The 23,446-nt window shown below is 46.3% G+C and overlaps 1 protein-coding gene across 2 annotated transcripts in view; it reads left to right on the plus strand.

The window, feature by feature from the left end:
- The window catches only part of ZC3H12C (zinc finger CCCH-type containing 12C), a 77,366-nt gene extending 58,212 nt beyond the window's left edge, over positions 1-19,154 (plus strand). For both annotated transcript variants that reach the window (XM_075546563.1, XM_075546564.1), the window contains exons 3-6: positions 895-1,034; positions 6,370-6,604; positions 10,984-11,090; positions 11,953-19,154. In XM_075546563.1, coding sequence (XP_075402678.1) covers positions 895-1,034; positions 6,370-6,604; positions 10,984-11,090; positions 11,953-13,352 — 1,882 coding nt within the window. In that variant the 3' untranslated portion in view covers positions 13,353-19,154. The remainder of the gene's footprint in view (positions 1-894; positions 1,035-6,369; positions 6,605-10,983; positions 11,091-11,952) is intronic.
- Positions 19,155-23,446: the final 4,292 nt, after the last annotated feature.

Raw genomic sequence — 23,446 nt, forward strand, 5'->3', positions numbered from 1 at the left:
GCATTTACCTACATGGTCTCACCCAGCCCTCCTCAGCCCCACGAAGTAAAGACGAGCGATCTGTAGGTAAGAAAATAAAGCCCTTAGAGCACAGCAGTAAAAGAGGCAGGAGACATATTCTCTGAAGACATCGGATTATCAGGTTCAAGTGTAGAAGCCAGCGAAGCCTGGTGCTAGACAGACATTTCTTGAATGACTGTGCGCTTTGGAGTTGGGCCTCTTCTCTGAGACACTGAGACGGCTAATCCAATTTTGGATGCCCATTTGCCATCATTAATCCTTGTCCGACGGTGCTGCTGAACAGAGACCAGGTGTCTTGTTGGGCAGAGAAATGGAAAGTGTGTCGGGTAGGCCACAAAGCCTTGTGTGCGTGCTTCGCCCCTCGGGGGAGGCGGGGTGCGCTGTTTTACGTTGGCCACCCAATACGTTCTGTAAACTGTTTTGATCATTTTGTTGAAATACAGGCACAGCGTTCTTGAGAAACAGGCTTCAGGAAGTCGGAAATATCCCATTGCACTGATGCTGCCGATACTTTTCCTGTGTGACTACTCTGTTGCTCGTGACCTCCATTGTCCTAACTGTGGTTGAAGTCCTTGTCTTGCTTCTGGGTCTTAGTGCAGAAGAGCTCTATTTACCTTTGACAGGTTCAATTCAAAAGCACTTTCATTTTCCACAAATCATCATCCTTGGGGCTTTTGCATATTTTTTCTGACCTATCTTCATATTCCACACCTAAGTCATGTACTATTTCCCCAACCCTATGCAATCCTGCCTTAATCGTCAATCCTTGGTTATTTTTACAATCACATGACCCTATCTGCTTGAAGCATGAATGACTAATTCAAGTGAATTTCAGTTTGTTTGTGTCTTAAGTGTTCACAAATAATCTTCCAGCCATGGAAACAAAGAAGTATTTTCCTGCCGTGGAATAAAACTGGCGGTGGATTGGTTCTTGGAAAGAGGCCACAAAGACGTTACCGTTTTTGTTCCTGCTTGGCGAAAGGAGCAGTCACGACCGGATGCTCTTATTACAGGTGAGCGCTGCTCATGGGGTGTTCCGTGTTCCCCGCGGCTCTCTGCCACCCTTGGGTGTTGTGCTGAACAGCGTGCCAATCCGGTGGTGTTTGCTCCAACCGTGGGACTGCCGCTATGCTCTTGGATGGGACATCAAAGTTTGTTGCTACTGTTTATTCAACTTTGAGAATCATCTAGCTGCATTAACCAAATAGCAATTCTCTCTACATCGGCGGCTGTATTTTTCATTTATGTGGAGACTGGATGAAAGCTTTTGTAAAGCCAGGTCTTTAGAGATGTGCTAGGAGGCAGGAGAACTAGATTCAACTTCTGGCTCTGCCAGTTGACTGATGACGGGACAGCGAGTCACGAGGGGATGCAGTTGTCTCATCTGCTCTGTGAAAGTAGACTGGGTAACGGTCAGATCCTGATTATTGCAGGCCAAGCTGCAAGACTAGCTGAGGAGGAGGAGGAGGAAGAAAGTTTCCAGTAAAGTCTTTGTATGTTGCATTATTTTTAACAATGTTTTAAACTTTCAGCCCAAGGTGTTTGTCCTCTGTTGCTGTTCAACGGTGGTTGTTTATTAACATTTGGCTCAAGTTGGCTGAGTCACAGTCAGCAGCCAGCCCTTCTCACCCATCTCCCCGCCTCCAACACTACAGCAGCCAAGGGAACCAGGGGAACGCAAACCACGGAAGAAACAAGGAAGAAACTGCCTGCAGATACCTGAAATGGGAAGTCATTTTAGTGATGTGTGTTCCCACCAAGTTTAATGTGAACAAATTCATTTACAAGTACAGCACCATCCTGACAAAAAGAAAACCCCATCATCCTGAATCATCTAGAAAGATGAGCAGAGAAGAGCAATTAGCGAGGGAGATTGGCTTATCAAATCTTAACACATTCTTGTTATCTCCAATCATTAAATCATTGGTCAGCTCGCACCAAGAACAGATAGGCAAGGAGGGCAGTGCTCAAACGCAGGGACTCAGCCGGGCCCTGTTCTAGAGAAGAATGTAAAGTGGCAGAGTCTGGATGACTTAGGCTTAGTCCTCGATATTTCAGCTATTTTGTTTTTTTCATTTCTGTGGAAACACTCAGCCAATAGTGCCAAGACACTGGGTAGTTCTTTCATGCAGACAGTGTGTGTGTGTGTGTGTGTGTGTGTGTGAGGGTGAAGCAGACTAATATATACATTAGTTTCAGATGGAGATGTCCTCCTGAATATCTCCACTATATATATGTGTACACACACATATATTTATGTACTTATGCTGTATAACAATAAAGTCCAGATTACATGAAAGATTAAATGTCAGAAATCATATCGATGGTCTTTGACTGAAGACATGAGTACAGTTTCTCAATTTAAACATTGTAGAAAAAAATTACAAAGGATAAGATGTAACCTTTGTTACATAAAGTTTAAACTTGTGTGTCTTGAGTGGGGGCGAAGGGGGGGGGACGTCTGAAAAATGAAAGGACCTCACACCTAAGAGGAAAATAAGAAAGAATCCATGTCTTGGCCCCAGAAAGAACTCATCGGATTGATGGATCAAACCAAGCGCAAAGCACCCCACCCCCACCCACCCCAGGACATAAATGGTAAAATGACGCCCATCAGCCACTTACACCAGTCAGATGTCAAACAAGAAGGCAAAACACTCAACCTCGATAATTATTAGCGAAATACAAAGGAAAACAATGATTGGCTTATATTTTTTTACTCGTAGAATTAATGGAAAACTTTAAACGAATAATATCCAGTACCCTGTGACGTGACCGTGGAAATGTCCATTGTTACGGCCATTATGGAAAGTAATGGCATCTGAAAATGTCAGTCCCCAAAGATGCTTTCAAGAAAACCCTCCCAACACAGTCCCCAAAGACGCAAGCAGAGACCTTTGTCCAATGACAGCCAGTGCAGCATTACGTATCATCGAGGAAAAAATGTAAGCCGGCTGTACTTCTGTCCTTGGAGGAATGGCTCGATGCATTAAGGCGTCATCAGTATGACAGACTATGCATTAGAAGGTTTGGGCAGAAGTTTTAATGAGCCACAGAAGGACTCCTATGCTTTGAAGACAGGTTTCATAATTGTATGTGTTCGCTCATTCAGACCCACATACACATGTACCAACATCAACAGTGGGGCGGCAGGTTTACAGGAAAAATGACTAAAAAAATTATACCAAAATGTTAGCAGTCGTAGCCTGCCAGTTGTAGCTGTGTGGGAACTTTATTTCTCCTCGCTTCTTAGTGTTTTCTCCTTACAGAGAACATGTAAGGCTTTGATAATCAGAAAAGTGAACTAAGAAAGAAAACCGTATTTAATGTGAATTATTGGAAAACTTCTAGAGCATGAGATTAAGAAGGGGTAAATGTGAGATATGACTGAGTTTAATTCACTCAAAAAAAATCAGTGCGCCAAGTGTGAAAAGGCAATGGAAGTGACGCCCGGCCTCCTCTGACATCACAAGGGCGAGAAAACAAACTTGAATAACAAGTAGTTTAGAGTTCTTAGAATTTAAGGTTCAGCTCAGCATCTTTATCTAGTCTTCTATTCATTTAACACAAAGATATGAGGTCATAGTCCTTGCGTGATACAAATGGTTGGTTCACTGCTGAACAAAGGTTTGGCCATGTGAGCCTGCCCAGAAGCCCCAGGAATTGCAAAATCAAAAGGGCAGAGTCATGCAGTGTATCTTAAGCTGAGTGTAGGAAAGCTCTGTTTCCAATATGAAGGATTCAATGAGCAAATTATTGATGCATGAAGATGGAAGGAAGACACAGAGTCACTATGCCAAAAAGAATTGGTCCCCATCCACCCATTTGAAGAGAGAGGATATGATCAGGAGCTGAGAGTACTGAAGAAAGAGGTTGGAGTTGCCCTGAAGGCATTAGCAAAAACCATGGCTCTAAAATTGAGGGGATCCCAATAGAAAGGTTTCAACAAACATGATGCCAGCTGGCATTCACTGGTCTATACCCAGAACTTCGATGACATCTTCCTGGCTAACCTACTAACCTACTGGAAGAGAGCCTTAAAATCCATTCTTTAAAAAGGTGAAGCAACACGATGCAAAAGCCATTGAATAATATTGTTATTGCGTGTAAGTGAAATTCGATAGGGAGCTGCCAGAAACGCAAGCCGGATTCAGAAGAAGACAAGGGATATTATTGCTGAAAGCAAAGTGTTACTTGTGTTTCCATTGACTCACTGCTCAGGCACTCAACTGTGTGGATCATAAACTATGGATAACATTGGAACGAATGGGAATTCCAGAACATTTCTTGGTGCTCTTGAAACCTGTACATGGACTAAGTCATTCAAGTGGAACAAGGTGATTGTGTGTGGTTTAAAAGCAGGGAAAATATGCATCAGTGTGGTGATCCTTCGCCCCATAGTTATTCGATCTGAATGCTGAGCAGATCATCTGTGCAAGTGGACCATAGGAAGAAGAGGGCCTCAGAGTGGCAGGAAGGCCCATCGACAACCTGTGACACGCTTGCTGAAACCAAAGAGGTGCTTGAAGCACCTACTGATAAAACTGAAGACAACAACCGGCAGAATGGATTTCACTGAACATCAAGAAAACAAATGTCCTCGCCACTGGACCAATAATAAGCTATGGTTTGCTGGTTCCAATGTTCGCCTCTCTTCTTCGTCTCCAGCTCGCGTGCTAGTGCTGATGAGCGCATTTGTTAGGAACAGCATCGGCTCTGCACCAGCATGAGCGCCGTTCCATATCGCTCCTCCAGTCCCTCTTCTTCCCTACCTGGCTCATGCCTCTACTGCGACAGGTGCAAGTTTGCCCATCATGTTAAAACTTTAGCTCCGCAAAGAGAAGTCTTTCTCAATCCTGGTGACCATTAACAACTGTCGAGAGCTACTGCGGAGTTGGCAGGCAATACTTTCCATTGAGAAAAATGGCTTACCCTAAGATAGGTAAACCTACAGAGACAGCAACTAGACCCATCATTGCTGTGTTTCGGTTTTGTTTCATTATTTTGGTTACAATATAGGTGGTCTGGGGGAATGAGATGCTAATGACAACGGATGTAAGAATGACGATGTCTAAAATTGGTGTGGTAAGATTGCATAGTTTTTTAAAATGTATTTAAAGGATCGGTTTGTGTAGTATGTGAATTACATGTCCATAAAATGCTGCTTCTTTTGAAAGAAACACTGGACTGTCTTCCTTAAAGAAATCCCCCGCATGCATTCCCAGTGCGTACCGTTAGGAAGCAGTGGGTCTCCGTTTTACTCAAGACTCCTGTAGCTCTGGGTCTGGCCATCCGCAGAACTCAGGACGGTGACATAACACAAAATGCAGGGGAACTAGGCAGAAGTGACCATTGAGAGGGAAAGCTTATCATTGATCAAAATATGAACCTTCGGGGTTTTTTGTGGCACGTTTGTTTTTTCACCAAGAAACAAATCATTAGCATATTCCAAACAGAGTCGAAGTGAATATTGTGGGTTTTTTGTTTTGTTTTTTTTTCCCCTCCTTATCGCAGTATTTTCCTTCCAACCACTCCTAATCTCTGGTTTTAAAAACTGTCGTGTCAGTTCAAATCCACCACCCGTTATGCAGGAAAAAGCTGTGGCTGGGTGCTTCCATAGGATTTCCACCTTGGAAATCCAACAGGAACTTGTTCTCTGCCCTGGTGGGTCTGCTCTGAGTTGACATCCACTCAGTGGCCACTGGTTGTTGTTGTACGTGTGTTTCCCACCTCTTCCTTAGTCCACCCCAGAGCATAGCTCCCATTGGTCACCGCCTGCTTCACAGGGACAGACATGGGACCCCTCATGGCTGTGTCTAGCACCAGCGTTTTGACTCTTGCTGCCTTTGGACATTCTACTGCTCCTTAAGTCTTTTCCTGTGGCCCCTCTTTTGGAAGCTCTCCCATCTCCATCTCTAATGTGCAGTTAGAGAAAACGACTCAAAGGGAAACACGGAGATGAGGGGAGACCCGCTGTTGCACACAGGAACCGACACAGCCGCTGGGTCAGGGCGGTGGTATGTGTGCGGGGACGCGCCAAGAGCTGGACCCAGCCATAGCGCCAGTGGCTCAAGCTCAGCATTTCTTCAGACGTGTTTAAGCTGCATGCCATTCGGTGCCGGGGTTATTTTTCACCTGCGTCTCTATTACTGAAATTCCTGCCGGAGAAGTAACAATGCTGTTATTGCGGGGGCTTACAAATGGTATACCGTCACGACCTCTTAAGTCGGAATCTCCAGTCTAATGATTCCATTGCCCAGCCCCGGTGGTGAAGCTTGCATCTCTCTGGAAGTCGCTGTCTGTGCGTCTGTATCTGTGCCTGAAAATGTCCCCCTGTTATCCCGGCAGATCAAGAAATCCTGCGGAAACTAGAGAAGGAGAAAATCCTGGTGTTCACGCCATCCCGCCGCGTGCAGGGACGGCGCGTGGTGTGCTATGACGACAGGTTCATCGTGAAGCTGGCCTTTGAGTCAGACGGGATCATCGTGTCCAATGATAACTACCGGGACTTGGCTAACGAGAAGCCAGAGTGGAAGAAGTTCATAGACGAGCGGTTATTAATGTACTCGTTTGTCAATGATAAGTAAGTAACACCCTTGACCTCACTCCCCTGAACACCTAAGCTCCTCTCTCTTTGCAGCCGGCCAAATTCAAGACAAACTTCTTTCAGCAAGTGATCTTCCCACTCATGGCAGTGCCCATCAAAAACTGCCCAGGCTATCCTGGGATGCTCACCTGCCTGACACAGTCGCCGAAGGCAAAGCAGATGCATGAGACATGTGGTGAAGAAAGCTGATGGTGCCCGGCTATCAAAAGATATAGTGTCTGGGGTCTTAAAGGCTTGAAGCTTGTTTAGCAGGGAAGCAACAAAGCTCACATGGAACCAGCCTGGGTGATCACCGGGTGTCAGAGGGATCAGGCATCAGAAAACACAAAGCAAACAATCGTATTGATGCAAACGAGGGGGTTCAGAGTGGTGACCTAAAACTCAGATAATTGGACATGCCCTTACAGAAGGGTCACAAAGATGGGAAGAGTCAGCCAGGGTGTAGTACACTGGTACAGATAAGAGTTCTCAACACAGAATCCAGGACAGATAACCCCTTAGGAACAGCAATGGGAGTAACGATACTATAAGGGTAGAGGGAAGATAGGGGAGAAAGGGAGACTCGATTCCAATGATCAAAGGGGCATGAGCAACAGAAATTTGGGTGAAAGGAGACAGTGGATGGTCTAATATATGAAAATAAAAATAATTTAAAATGTATCAAGGATTTATGGGGGGGTGGAAGGGAGGGAAAGAAGAAGAGCTGATACCAAGAGCTTATGTAAAAGAAAATGTTTTGGAAATGATGGTGGTAACCTATACAATTGAAGTATGAGTTGTTATAAGAGCTGTGATAGCCCTAATAAAATTATTTGTTAAAAAAAACCCAAAAACCTGCCCAGCCGTGCCTCCATAGGGGCAGACCCCTGTCCTTCTCTTTAGCCACTCGTGAGTCACTGAGGCTGCGCAACTCTGTGACACTAGTAGCTGATGGAGGACAGATTCCATCTTCAGAGGAGGGAGATTTTAAAACATAGTAGTGGGCAAAAAATGCTGTTGGCAATCTACTGAGAACTTCACTGGCTTTCTAAATGTATGATTTTTGTCTGTTCATTAGAGAACCTGGTCATAATCAGTCTACACGTGGTTAAAGGGCAAATTGCTTGTGTAGGAAAATGCCCAAATGTTGCCGATCAGAAGTGCAGACGGAATCTATAAAGAACATTTTTCCCCCACTTAATTCTTTTTTTGGTGGTGGTGGGGGTATTCAAATACTTATTGAACAGCTAGGAGACACAAAGGTTATAAAAACATGATCAGAAAAGTGAGGTAAATCTGAGAGAGCAGAGTTGGGTGCGCTGATTCAAAGCACAGCGGAATGAGATTGCTTCCCGCCTGCAAGGAGGCGTGGCTGGAGAGGGATTGAGGTGACACGAGAAGACTTCCGTCTCTACTGTGCATGCTCCTCCCTGTGGACAATATCTGTTTCCCCTTTTCCTCTCCCCATCTTTGGGCTTTATTTGCCAGTAGTGCCCAGGACCATTCCTTGCGCCTTTTCTTTACTTGCTAGCATTTTTGCTTTACTGTCTTCTGCAGTGTTTTACTGTCTTTTGGTGTTTGGGAGCTTTTTCCCTGTTTTTTTAAGGATTCGTGACCTTTAGCTCTTGGTGTTGATGGTTTTTTTTGAGTCTTTTCCATTCTGGTTTGATTTGGGGACACTTTTGGCCGCAGTATCCCGAATAGATTTCATCACTGAGCTTTTTCTTCCGTTCCATCATCATCACAAGCATCATCTTCATCTCTGTCATGAGCAGCAAGTTTTATACCTTTTTCTGTGGAACCTTGTGACCACTTGTGGCGGCAGACCTCTTTTCCGAGACACTTAAAAGTTTCACATCCTCCTCCTCTTCATCATCTGACTGCATCTTCCTCCACAGCTACTCAAAGCTGCCCACTAACGTGCACAGGTCCTGAGCCACACGTCCCCCGTGAGACCACTGCTGGTGTCATTTCAAAGCCCCCAAGGGAGACCGTTGGCTGTACAGACGTTTTCAGAGTTGCCCGTGTAACTAATTGAACTGCCTTCCTAATTCAGGGCTTCGGCCTCTACAACATGCACTTCAGCCTTTGCCCCAGCACCTAAACTGTGCTCATTCGCAACATTTTCCACCTGAAAGAGATCATCTTTGTCGGCCTTTAGTTCACAACCAAAAAGATGTTTGGAGGCCTCGGGGGGCTTATGTCCATACCCATCGAATCTTCCATGGGGTGCTGACACGCACTTTGGTGAGAGAAACGGAAAGCAGAGCTGAACCCTTACTAAATACAGCGGCCCAGGACAGAATCACACTAGGGCACTTAATTCTAAAAAGAACTTTCAAAATTGTGTGTACCTTTTCCTGGTCAAGCTTCAGGGAAACTGATACATGACTACACATGAGTTGTCAGAGTCCTTAGAACTGTGCCCTCTCAAATGTACAATCCCGTTTCAGAGAATAAGGAAAAGAGGGAAGGAAGAGATGCTCAGACAGCTCTTATCACAATCCTTACACCCATCATGTGGCAAGCACATCGATACATTTGTTGCCCTCATCATTCTCAAAACATTTGCTTTCTACTTGAGCCCTTGGTATCAGCTTCTCAGTTTTTACCCTTCCTTTCTCCCTCCCTCATGAACCCTTGATAATTTATAAATTATTATTATTTCTTCATGTCTTACACTGACCAAAGTCTCCCTTCATCCATTTTTCTGTTGTCCATCCCCCTGGGAGGGGCTTATAGATAGATAATTGTGATCGGTTGCCCCTGTCTCCCCCACCTTCCCCTTCCCCTCCTGGTATGGCTACTCTCAATATTGGTCCTGAGGGATTTCTCTGTCCTGGATTCACTATGCTTCCAGCTCTTATCTGTGCCTGTGTGTGTGCTCTGGTGTAGCCAGATTTGTAAGGTAGAACTGGGATATTGATAGGGGGAAGCATTTAAAACCTAGAGGAGAGTTGTATGTTTCATCGATGCTATGCTGCACCCTGACTGGCTTGTCTCCTCCCTGAGACCCTTCTGTAATGGGATGCCCAGTTGCCTATGGATGGGCTTTGGCTCTCCACTCCACACACCCCCTCATTCACAATGATATGATTTTGTTCTGAGGCTCTGACCCCTGATACCTGATACTATCGACACCTCGTGATCACACAGGCTGGTGTGCTTCTTCCATGTGGAATTTGTTGCTTCTCACCTACACGGCCACTTGTTTATCTTCAAGCCTTTAAGACCCCAGATGCCATATCTTTTGATAGGCTGGCACCATCAGCTTTCTTCACCATATTTGCTTATGCACCTGCTTTGCCTTCAGCGATCATGTTGGGAAGGTGAGCATCATGGAATGCCAGGTAAATAGAACCAAGTGTTCTTGCATTGAGGGAGTACTTGAGTAGAAACCCAAGGTCCATCTGCTACCTTAATACTAAACTTATAAGTATATGCACGTAGATCTATTTCCCCATCCGCATATGTAAATATATTTACATATGTACATGCCTGTCTTTAGAGCTCTATAAGTTGCCTTTGCCTCCTGGCTCTTTCCTCTGTTCCCTTTTCCTATTCTCTTGTCCCACTGTCATGTTCGGTCTTCATTCCGGTTTCAGTAATTCCTCTCAGTTATATTGCCCTTCAGAATTGAATCTTACCTATGCTTGTGACCTTAGATTAAATGACTTGAGAACTTACAGGCCAACTGCTTGGACCCACCCACTGCCCTGAGGGAGGAAGGTATGAGAATCTACTTCTGGAAAGATTAAGATCTTGACAACTCCTTTGGGCGGACCCTGCCCTACAGGGTGCCCGAGTCAAAACTGACTGCAGGGCAGTGGGCCTGGTCTGGGTTTTTGGCAACTCATCGAAGGTTACATTGCAGAAGTGTGTCCATGAAAGTGCTGTTGGGATGGCATGAGGTGGTGTAAGTGAGAAGTGTCAAACAGCAATGGGTGCTTGACCAACTGGATCCAGTCTTCCCACTGGTTCCCACCACCTCTCCCTGCCCTCCTTCACACTCACACTACTTCGACAGATGGGTGGTTATAAAGCATGCCTCAAATGTCATGAGTTCCTTTCAAGATTTTTTACAAATTCCCTAATCTGAGAGGAAGGCAGAACTACATAGAACATGCCAGCCTCAAAACTTACATGAAATAGAACAAATGCATGTTCAGCTTGAAATGTTGACATTTTGTTTTCATTAAGAGAATTTCATTTCCGGGGATATTTGTTTTCTTATTCTTTTTTCCAAACCTCGTAAATATTGAATCAAATATTTGGATGGAAATTACGTTTGGAATTTGTACGCTGTATCTTTAGAATCAAGTTATCAGCCTCTCAGTTGAAATGCCTGTGGGTCTTTTTTATTCTCTCTGCGGCAGATTCATGCCCCCTGACGACCCTCTCGGCAGACATGGCCCCAGTCTGGATAATTTTCTGAGGAAGAAGCCGATCGTCCCTGAACACAAGAAGCAGCCTTGTCCATATGGTAACCTTGGTTGCGAGCAGCCCGTTACCTGCCTTTAGAACGCCATCACTGTTCACCTTCTGCTAGTGAAGTTCTAAATGTTGGGGGGCACGGCATGTGGGTCTTTGGGTTCCGGTTCTGAAACTTAAGAGCGCCTTCACCCTGGGCAAGAATTCTTTTTTCGCTGAGATGGGTTTCTTGCAAGTGGACGTCCCTGAATGAACACGTGGTTCCCAAAAAATCCGTCACTAGTCTATAAAGTTCACTTCCAGATGGATTAGAAACCTGGATGTTTCTTAGAGCTAGGCCCAGTTCCTACGAGCATGCCGGTGGCATTTCTACCGCAGCACCTGCTGCTGTGGGAAGGGTGGGCCTGATCATAGCACTTTCCTGGAAGAGACAGAGGTAGGAGTCAGGCCAATGGGAGAGGAGCCAGAAACGCTCCAAAAAACCTCACTGCCATCCATTCGAACGCATGGAGACTCATAGAGGACAGGGTAGAACTGCCCCCGTGGGTTTCCCCGACGACCTCTTTGTGGGAATAGAAAGCCTCGTCGTTCTCCCTCGGAGCCACCGGTGGTTTCGAACTGCTGGCCTTGTCCTTAGCAGCCCAAGACATCGCCCACTACGCCAGCAGGGCCCCTTGGGCCAAAACCTCTGGGAGAGGATCATGTCTCACTGCTCCTGATAGAAAGGAGTGGGAAAACTCAAAGGGTGGGGGGGGGGGGGGAGGCGGTCGGTGTCTTGCAAGAGTGAGGAGCATAGTTTTGCTTGGCAGACCTGCCGTGGTGGCTTGCTTGCACGAGTTCACCGCGAGTGGCCGCCTGCCTGTGTCCCGATCTAGTGGTGTGCCCCTTCGCCTAACCGATGTTGCTCTTCACAGGGAAGAAGTGCACCTACGGACACAAGTGCAAGTACTTCCACCCCGAGAGGGGCAGCCAGCCCCAGCGCTCAGTGGCAGATGAACTCCGGGCCATGTCTCGGAACACAGCAGCCAAAACCACCAATGAAGGCGGCGGCCTGGTGAAGAGCAACAGCGTCCCCTGTAGCACCAAGGCGGATAGCACTTGCGATGTCAAACGAGGCGCCCCGAAGAGGCAGTCAGATCCCAGCATACGGACGCAGGTCTACCAGGACCTGGAGGAAAAGCTGCCCACCAAAAACAAATTGGAAACCAGGTCGGTACCTTCCTTGGTGAGCATACCGACGACTTCTACTGCAAAACCCCAAAGCACTACATCTTTAAGCAATGGCCTTCCGTCTGGAGTGCACTTCCCACCTCAGGACCCAAGACCGCAGGGACAGTATCCTCCGATGATGCTGGCAACCAAAACTCATGGAACGCCGATGCCTTATGAACCGTACCCAAAATGCGACTCGCCTGTCGACATGGGCTATTACTCCATGTTGAATGCCTATTCGAATCTGAGCCTCTCCGGCCCGCGAAGTCCCGAAAGGCGTTTCTCCTTAGACACCGATTGCAGAATCAGCTCTGTCGCTTCGGACTGCAGCAGCGAAGGGAGCGTGAGCTGCGGGAGCGGTGACTCGCACGCCGGGTACAGTGACCGCTCCTACGTCAGCTCCCCGGACCCGCAGCTCGAAGAGAGTCTGAAGTGTCAGCACATGCATCCCCACGGCCGCCTTAATCCCCAGCCCTTCCTGCAGAACTTCCACGACCCCTTGACCAGAGTGCAGAGTTACAGTCACGAGGAACCAAAGTACCATCCCAAGCCTCCTCTTGCCCACACAGCTATGCACCTGCAGCACCCGGCTGTGGGTGCCCGGTCCAGTTGTCCCGGCGACTACCCGTCTCCTCCGGGTTCAGCGCACTCGAAGGTACCCCACCTGGGGAGGTCCTTGGTGGCCACACGGATAGATAGCATCTCTGACTCGCGGCTCTATGACAGTTCCCCTTCAAGACAGAGAAAGCCTTATTCCCGCCAGGAGGGCCTGGGAGGTTGGGATCGGCAGAGTTACGGGCTGGATGCGTATGGCTATCGGCAGACATACTCCCTGCCGGATAACTCCACCCCGCCCTGCTACGATCAGTTCACCTTCCAGAGCCTCCCTGAGCAGCCAGAACCCACTTGGCGAATCCCCTACTGCGGAATGCCACAAGACCCCCCGAGGTACCAAGACAACCGGGAAAAAATTTTTATCAACCTGTGTAACATCTTCCCGCCTGACCTTGTGAGGATTGTCATGAAACGGAACCCTCACATGACCGATGCCCAGCAACTGGCTGCAGCCATTCTAGTGGAGAAGTCACAGCTGGGTTATTGAAAGACGACGCAGCTTTGTGGTGTTTAGTAGTTTGTTTGTTGTTGTTGTTGTTGTTCAGCTCAGATGCTGAGGGAGGTTTGCTACAATAGCACATGCGGTCTCCTTGTCGGCAAGGAGGTTATATGTATCCATTTATGTGAACCACTGTATCATGGGACCTGTACCTATAGCCCCACGTGGCGCAAGTATCACAAGCTTGATTGCTCTACATTCGAACGTTTTTCCTTTTTTTTAACATTTCCTTTTTAAAAGCTATATCTTGGGCTGGAAATCTTTCCAGTTTGATTTAATAGATGTATCTGTGATCTTTGATATTAATCTTTGGTGCATCAGGGGTTTATATGCAGCACTTTTTACCCTCGTTTCCTGTTTTATTACCTTGGTGTTTGTCTATCAATTGCAAGCAATTACAATACCTACAGAATGTTGAACATTTGACTTAGACCTAGCAAACTATTTTTCAAGCCAAGCTTAATTAGACTCTTTTACAGCTTTTTAAGTTATTTTTATTTGGGGGAAAGTGGGCTTCTCTGTGTTAGAATCATTATTTATAGACAAAACAAAGATGAAACTACAGCACTGACTTTATATTTTAAACAAAATGTTAAGTTACCGGTTCACGTCGAAATGAGTAAGAGCCTACATTAATTAGAATGACTTACAAGAGGGCACTTTTTATTGTTTGGACTTTGTTCTTGTCTTTCTGTTGAGCAAGTAGATAATTTAATGTGGTCGATTTAAAGGAAAGCAGATGCAATCAATGGGAAAATTTTTTTTCCCATTTTCTTTTATATAAGGCAAAAGCCACAACTGTTACAGTTTAGAGCTTTGTTACCCAGCTACTATGTGCTTCTAGACAGTAGCAATGGAATTGAATTCCTTGATCTTCATTGAGTTTGTCTTTCTAAGGTGTCTGTCTTTTCGTTTGGGGGCACAATGATGCTGGATAAAACAACCCTTTCACAGTACTTGCCTGTTCTTAATGAATCTAATTATTCTCAATGCAACTTTTCTATTTAATGTACTCTTTAGCTTTCTTGCTATTTATCAAGGCTGGTCTGAGTGGTTTTATGTGCGGAGGAGATGCAACATTGCTTGATAAGCTGCACTATAGAACTGGCGACAGAGGGGTTGTAAATGGTAACTTAAAATTTTTTTGTAAGATATTGTATATTTTCCATTTTCCTGAAGGTAGTTTGTTTCTTTTCGGGGGAGGGGGGCCTGTTATATTATTAAGGCCAGATTCTTGCCACAAATAGTGTAGTTATAGATACAGACTACAGTCTGTTCTAGTATTAGTAAGGGATATTTCTGGTTCAAAGTCGTGGGTTTTGCTAGAGGGGATGACATTTCTGTGGGTTAGAAGCTAGACTTTGCAGTCAGTGGCAGGTGGTGTTGGGATGGACAGAGCCTGGAGTGATGCTTCCGGGTTTTGAATGTCGCGAAGTCGCCATCGCCTTCAAGCCGGTTTCCGTCATCAGCCCAGAGGCCCTGGTGACTGATTTCTTTCTACCTGAGAACTGGTCTGAAGCCCAGGAAAGCCAGAAAGTACCTTTTACTGTTGATACAAATTGTATCTTTTTAACTCTTAAGAACTATTTTGATTTGTAGATCTAGTTAAAACACAAACGTGTAAAGACCATTAGACTTTTTGGGCAACATTTTATCCCTTATTTAAATACAAATTTTATTTTTTAAGAAGCGAAATTGAGCTCTAGGCTAGGGTAGACAACAAAAGCAACACAATTTAGGCAAATACAAGCGTCTGTCTTAGTTGTATACACTCCTATCAAAACCTGCGGAAATGAATTCATTGGCGTTTTATTTCTCCTAAAACACCTATCTAGTGTGACGTTAACGTAAAATAAAGGTAAAATGCTGCCTGAAATGATGCCCAAGCACCTTTGACTAGGATAACACTTTTACTACTTGTGTGGCACCGTGTGCGGCACTGAGTAGGATTTGGGTATACAGTAAATGCTTCTAAAAGGCATTGTGCATATCGACATATCCAATAATCTGAACCGTGTTCAGCAAACTTAATTCAGGAACGTGGTGTTCGACACAACTGTTGCTGTTGACTCTTGGCGGTGACGTAACGGCACCCCTCTGCCCCCCGTGTCGTGGAGGTGACGTCACCCCCACCGTTCCGAGTGGCGCGTCGGGAGAGCAGCCGCTCCCGGGAAAGCCACTCCGTGGATCTGTTGGCCACTACCTGCAGAACAAGCTTCAGTGGAGAGGCAAGCCCAGTGCCAAAAGTAGGCCTGCACATGTGTAGTGACTTCGATTTGCGTCATAGGCTTAAGAATCCTTTTTTTTTTTCTCTTTTGGCTTCTGTTCGTCTGAACTCACACCCTTTTAAGTTGTCCGCGGCAGGCTCTGCGGCCGCTCTCCCGTCCTAAGTCGGGGACGGAGAGCGGGCCCCGATCTCTACGGGAGCCTGCGGTCACTCTCCACCCCCTCCTTTGCGTTGGAGCGGCCAGTGTGTCTCAGCGACTGGCTGGCCAACCCGTTGGAGAAAGCGTGTCCTCGGCCGCCACCTGCACCGAGGTGACGTCAGCAGCGATTCCCTCGGAGTTAAGTGGCAGCTCTGTGTCTTTCAAGAGGACACATGCGCTTCTCCGGAGGCTCCCACACAGCTTTCGGGGCCCACAAATGAGATTGGGGCCAATTCTTAACCCGAAACAATAAGTAAAAGGAGCCCAAAATTAAGCCCACAGTTGATCCCAACCCTTCGTTTTAGCCAAAGCAGTCTCCCTACTCCAATGTGTTTGTTTTTTTAAACAGATTTGCTAAGAAGTAACCAGCAAGAGGTTTGTTAGGAAGTAGCGAGATTGCTAGCAGTGGTCAACTGATGGAAGGAAGGAAAAGGACTCCAACTGGAAAATTCTGCCCCTGAGGAATTGGCAGTTGACTGTACTTTACGCGGCAATTAGCCGGTTCATTGTCTCTGTGTCTGAGTACAGAGGGGATAGTACCCAGCTGGCCAAATACTGGCCCTTAGTATATTTCCTTCTTTCTTGCATGTGGTACATACATTTTAGAGCGCATTTTTATGATCTGTATATCCTGATGCAGTTCGTTGTTGACCTAGCCATTTAAAAGAAATGCACACCAGTGTAAAAAAGATTTGGTGGAAACTTGAGCTTTGTGTTTTTTACCAAAATTCATTTATGAGAATATATAATATAACTAAGAGTGTTTTATATCTATCACACATATAGAGAGAGACATACATACGTACCTATTTGCTATGAAGGATTAAAATCGGTGGGGAGGGGGCGGGGCTTGCTTGTGATGGCTACTTTTCCCTGATGGAACTCTGTCTCTCTGAGATGTAGACAGCTGGGTCTGGGATCCAGGCGACCAAGGAAAAGATTTAGAACACGTGAATGGACTGCAACTCTTCTGGTTTTATTCCTGGTTATTTTTAAAGAGTTATTTTGATAATTATAATAGCATATGTAATTTAAAACAAAAAAAACTTAAAGTAGTATTGATTATACAGATAATTATTTAACCTGTCTCTTATGGATGTATCTATATGTATATAGACAGTAATATATTTATAAAACGATATGCTTTGGGTATGTTGTAGCTCTCAGTTGTGATCAGTGGGAGGGTAGTTTGTGTGTGTGTGTATGTGTGTGCGTGTTGAAAACTCGCACACCCTGTCCCCCCCACCCCTAATTTAATGGCATTGACTGAAACATATTTGGTTTTCCATTTTTCGCTTGCCTAACCATTTCTCAGCACCCTTATTCTAGATAAACCGGGGAGTACGGTTTTCTGACCATTCTCGTGGTGTTTGGCCCACTGGATTATCCTGTCAGCCCTGGGAAACTTCTGGGTGCCTGAAATGCAAATGTATGGACAGAGATCAGGCTTCCGTTCAGAAGTGAACTCAGCGGTGACGTTACGTTTCCAAAGTGCACACCAAAAAATAAAGCGACGTGTGACACAAAGATGGGTTACACACAAGAAGCCAAAGCATTGAAAGTGAAGGAGCACGGCATTATCTGTGATCGTTCTGTAGCGAGGGTGAGCGGGCTTCCTCCGAGCTGCAGTCAGATGTAGGAGTGCCGGGCTTCCACTGACCTGGGCTGCAGCGGCCAAAGCCGGAGGAAACAAGCTGTCGCCGGGCTTGCTCTTCGAGGCTGGCGTTTGCTGCCTCCTACCCTAGCGGGAGGAAACCCCGTCGCACGAAGCAGGCAACCCTGCTTTGTGTCAGAAGAAAATTTGTGTCAGTTGCCGTGAAAAGACAGAATCAGTGTCCTGCAAAAGGAAACAGTGAGACTGACGTATTAAAGCATCTTACTTTATGTGTGATTTTACTTACTCTTGCCTTTTATTTATGAGAGACAGTTTCTGGCATTTAATGACACATACCCACAAAAGTATTCTTATTAAAACAAAATGTTTTAGTGTTAAGTATGAAAATGTTTTGTTCATGAACTTGACATTTATATTGATAGGTGGCAATCCCTAACCTATCCTTGTTTTTTTCCACAGCCTCATGGACCAAAAACTCTTGCATTTGGGAAAATTAACATATAGTTAGTTTGCCACAAAATATTTCCGGAACTGTATCAATCAGTTCCAGTTTTCTGCTGTTTTGTTTTGGGGGGATTTTTTTCCCCTTAATAAATGACAGCTCCCCCGTTCTTTGAAAGCGGTTCCGAGGAAGGTGAATGTATTTTAGCCGCACCTAATGGAACTTTCTAAGGTTAAAAATTGTGACTCGCTTCATCGTAGTGACAATGTGAGTATCTGGCTGTGACTAAGAAACCAAGCGTAGCCTGGCTTCCTGTGCCCGGCTCTTTCGTACAGACTAGACACTAGTTCACGATGTGCTCAAGATGATCGCGTGTGGCTTGAAATTTGTACAGGACGACGCACTGCGAAGGTGTTCGTTCTCAGCGCTTTATAACTCGTGTTACAGGGAAAGCCTTGTGCTGAGCACAAGGATCATTCCGAACCTTACCATCTCCTGTTAGCAGGAATCCTTGGAAGAAAAACTGGAACACAACTCTTAACCTCTTTGACGTGTTTCGTTTAAACGATGCTTGTTGTTTATTTTCTTCCTTGAATGCTGCCTCTTAACCTATTTCTGGTAAAGCCACACCGTGACATTTCAGAAGCGGGGTTTCCCCCAAGATCCTTACTCTTCATTGAAGGGTTTCCCCGCGTGGCAGTGGAAAACATGCACGGCCAGTTTTTATCCAGTGTCACAAAACTGGGGAGCGGTTCGCGGTTTTGACCGTGTGCCCCCCTTGCCCATCTCCCGTCCAGGTATTTCAGATGAGCTGCAGAACGCGCATTTAAAGCTTTTGCCCCCTTGCTTAACGCAGTGTCTGTGTTGGGGGAGAAGACGTAGAAGAAGGAAAAAAAAGACTTTAAGAAAAATTTTTATAGAGCACTTGTTTCAGATTCTCTTCGGTTCTTCGAAATTGTTCGTTTCCCTCCTGATAGGGACCACCACCCACGTGGGAGGGTTCCGGGTCAGACTTCAGCTGATGCTTATAGGTTAACCTCTCCCAAACCGTCCTTGGATGCTGATCGTCGGATTTCTGATCTGATTCTCAATTTGCATTTGTAGGAAAAGTAATGCAAATAATATGTGTAGAGTGACCATCTGGTAAACCGGTGTGATGTCATGTATTTAACTCTGTTGTATGTGTCTCTGTGGTGGAAGCTCTGCGCCTCCAAAAGCAGTCCCCGACACCTGCTGGAAATCCACATCCAGGCACCTGTGTGATTCTGCCACTGAGAGGGGAAACAATAAAAGATGCATTTTTCTTATGGTGGCTTGTATTTATTTCATGAAAGGGCAGGGCGGGCCTTCCTCCGGCAGTGCGGGTGCTGAGAAATGAAAGCGGCTACCTTCTCTCGCCCACCCTGGTCCACACTCAGAGGTTCCCAGCCTCCTGAGTCTTCTGCCCAATAAGCACCGGCTCAGTCTCTGAGAGTGGAAGCCATGAAGCGTCATCTGCAGAAAAGTCAAACTACGTGCTCGAGAGCATCAGCCATGCCCTGACTCATGGAAGAGTGGGTTCTTCTCGTTCCACTGAGTTGCTCCTGGTGGTCTGGGGCCCCATCAAGCCCCTGGCATAGGCATGGGTTATTCACAGGGACTGTGGCCAGTGATTGACAAGTCTCTGATTAGGATCCTCACATAGCGACTGCTTCCCAACCCCCTCCACCCCACGTGACTGTTCTTCCAAACAGCCTTAAGTCACCCTTCAGGTCTGGAAGTGAACTCACCCCATTGGTGTAAATTCAAGCCCAATAATAGGTCTGTAAGCAGAGCACTAACACAAGAGACGCTCGCCTTGGAATAATCAACTACTTGGGATGAAACGGGCATCGTTTGCCCAATGACAACGCTAAGAGGGTTAGGAGAACGGGAAGGTAGGGTGGTTGTCCAGGTAACGAAAGTGATGTCACCTGATGGGGCAAGCAATCACTGAGATGAAACACGATGTGTGTGAATTACTGAGTGGGAAACCTCTACCTTCACCCAATTCGAAATAAACACTTGGAATGGTCTGTCGTTTGTGAACCCCATCCACACAAGCACCGACAACCCTCTTTCTGAACAAAGCCTTGGCGGGTTACAGGGATTAGGATTTTAACTGGACACGTTCCATTCTTAACATCGGTGCGTGTTTGACTTTATCCGGCTCATTTTGTTTCCCCTTCCCTGTTTTCATCTCTGGTTGTCTCGGTAGGTGCCGTCTACTCAGAGCGACCCTGTGGACAACAGAACAAAACCCCACCCGTTCCTGCGCCTCTCGCCGTGGTCCGAATGTCTGAGTCCATTGGTGCAGCGCTGTGTCAGTCCCATCTCATTGAGTCCCTTGCTCTTTTCCCCCAGCCCCTCTGCCAAGTGTGATGTTCTCCAGGGACTAAGTAGAGGTACACGTTGACCCTGTCTCCTGTTGTGGTGGTGGTGGTTAGGTGCCATTGGGTTGATCGGGGCTCAAAAGCAACCCTCTCCAGAACCAAACACAACACTGTCCAGTCCTGGACCATCCTCCCAGTTGCTTTTTACTGGAGAGCCCATTGTTGGTGCCACTGTGTATGGATAGCTTGCCGAGTGAGGATCTCCCCTTTTTATGTGAACCTCCAGAGACTGGTCTCTCCTAAAAACATGTCCAAAGTGATTCAAAGCCTCATCACCCTCACTTCTAAGGAGCATTTCCGCTGTATTTTTCCCTTAGGCTGATTTGTGTGTCTTCTGTCAAGCCAGGGTGATTTCGGTGTACTTCAACACCATCGTTCAAATGCATCAACCCTTCAGTCTTCCTTTTTCATTGTCCAACATGCACATGCCTATGAGCCCATTGAAAATGACTGGGGTCAAGTGCACCTTAGTCTCAAAGGAAGCCCTTTGCTCTTCAACGCTTTAAAGAGGGGCAGGAGGTTTGTCCAGTGGGATATGGCATTTGATCTCTTGATGGCTGCTTCCTTGAGCACTGATGATGGACCCAAGCAAAATGAAATCACCGGCCACTTTGATCTCTGTTTATCATGAGTTTTTATTATTATCTGTTGGTCCAGTTGGGAGATTTGGGTTTTCTTTACACTGAGTTGCAATCCATATTGGAAGCAATAGTCTTTGATCTCCATCAGCAAGTGCTTCATTCATGCTTTCAGTTCTGGGGCCATGTTTTTCTAAATCCAGTTCCATAGACGTATCTGCTCAACAGGCAGGTGGAATAAATATGGTGAAAGGCTACAATCCTGATTGCACACCTTTCTGGATTTTAAACCAGGCAGTAGCCTCTTGTTCTGATCGAATGACTGCCTCGTGTGTGTGTGTGTGTGTTCTGAATTTCCATTCTTCTCAATGTTATTGACAGTTTTATGATCCACACAGTCAAACAAATGCCTTTGCCTAGTCAATGTACCTGAAACATCTTCCTGCTATTCTCAGCTCTGGGCCAAGATCCATCCAGAGTCAGCAAAGATAGCCCTTGTGCCACAGCCTTTTCTGAATCCACGCGGTGGTCCTGGGAGCTCCTGTCTGTGGACTGCTGGCACTGGTTTTGCATTGTCGTTGGCACACTCTATTTGTATGTGAAATTCATGACATTGTGTTACATTCTATTGTGTTACCTTTCTTGAAATGTGCACAAGTAAGAGTCTCTTCCAGTTGGTTGGTCAGTAGCTGCCTTCCAGTTTTCCTGGCCTAGAAGAGTGCTTCTGCATCAGCTCTTGAAATGTTTCTGTTGGTGTTCCGTCAATTCTTGGTGCGCCTTATTTTTATTTATTTATTTTTGCAGTGCAGCTTGGGCTTCTTTAATATCATTGGTTCGTGATCATATGCAACCTCTTGGAATGGTTGGACCTAAATCTTTTTTTCTCTGTGTACTGACTGGGTCTTCCTCCATCTTTGGATGCTTCCTGCCTCATTCAGTATTTTGCCCGTAGAATCTTTGAGGCTTGAATTTTTTTTCCCTTCCATTTCTCCCTCTTGGGCTTTCTAAGTCTAGGTCTTAACACATTTCATTATAATACTCTGCGTTATAGAGTATCACTGTATCTCAGACTGCCCTCTGAAGATGTCCACTGGACTCCTTTACTGCATTCTTTCTTCCATGAGCTTTAGCTACTCTGTTAATTGGCCCTATTTCCTCGGGTTGTTAAGATAAAGCAATCCAGGTGTGTAAAACTGGCACATGCTGATACCTTCTGTGTTAGCCCACGTTGTCTAAAGAAACAAATCCAATGACACTCGTATGTGTATAAAGAAGAGCTTTATATCAAGAAGGCAGCCAAGCCGAGTTCAATTCAAGTCTGTAAGTCTGATCCAAGCCTAGGCCTCTTCACGCTCACATAGCTGGGGCTGATGATGCCGTAAGTTGAATCGCAGGCCGGTGGGTGCGGAGTCACGTGGATCCACGGTTGAAGGAAACACGCTAAAGCACAGACGGCTCTCAGAGCTGAGTAGCCCACACGGAAGCGCCCCTGGAGGCAGGCAGCGTCCTGGCGAGGAGGAAGGCGAAGGGGTCGAGAGAGAGGTCCCAGTGTGTCACTCTCATATTAAAAGGCTTATGACACCAAACACCAAAGAGGCATCATCAGGTGTGACCCAGTTGATAGGCTGGGCCTTGGCCCTGCCCTGCCCCACAACTGTGTAACTGGTGTTATTCTGTAACCATCACAGCTTCTAAAGTCAGTCATTGCCCATAGCAACTCAATCTAGGGTTTCTGAGACTGTGTCTCGGTGCAGAGTCTCATCTTTCTTCCAAGATGCACCTCACGGGCTCGAACCATCCACTCTGTAGGTAACTGACTGACACCTACCCCACAGCACTCCCCGGATTCCTGTGTGTGTGTGTGTGTGTGTGTGTTGCCTAAGCGATTCTAATAGACCCGCTCAATTGCTTATACCCACTTTTGTTGGGTAGCACTCCTAACTGCCAAGGGCATAAAGCCGTCAGCATTTTACAATAAAGCAGGAAGTTGCTCGTCAGAGGCCTACCCTGGGCTGAGCACGCCCGGGAGCACCTGGATCACTTCCACTCTCATGAGTACCTGCCTCTGGCCCGAGTGGAGAGCAAAGGAGAGCCCTTCCTGGGGAGATACTTGCTAGAGCCACCCCTGCACTCCCTAGCTTCAGAAGAAACAAATGCCACCTGAGGAGCATCTCACAGGCCTCAGGGCAGGATAAAAGCAAGGCAGAGCTGAGCAGGGGCTTGGGGGACAGTGGGGGTCTTGAAGAGAAAGTCATCCCCTTGGCAATAAACTGGCTGTGTAAAGTAGAAGGCCGGCCCCTCACACTGTAAAAGAGCCACACAAATGCACGCAAATGTGACGTGGCCCCCAGCATCCTGCCGGATCAAGCTGATGCTGCCGTAGACCCATCCTCTCGTGGGAACGCTGCAATGTTCGGGAGCGCTCACGACATGCCCAGCGTATACCCCGGGCCATCTCTAGCAGAGTGTGGCACTTGGATATTTCTTCACTAGAACCGGAACATTCTCACAGGACCCCGAGTCCTTGTCAACTGGGATTTCTAACCCGAGAAACAGATGGCTGGAGAGATTCCTTTCTCCCAGGTCCCAAGGAAGACACACATTACATTT

The sequence above is a fragment of the Tenrec ecaudatus genome, chromosome 4 (assembly GCF_050624435.1).
Source record: "Tenrec ecaudatus isolate mTenEca1 chromosome 4, mTenEca1.hap1, whole genome shotgun sequence".
NCBI lineage: Eukaryota > Metazoa > Chordata > Mammalia > Afrosoricida > Tenrecidae > Tenrec > Tenrec ecaudatus.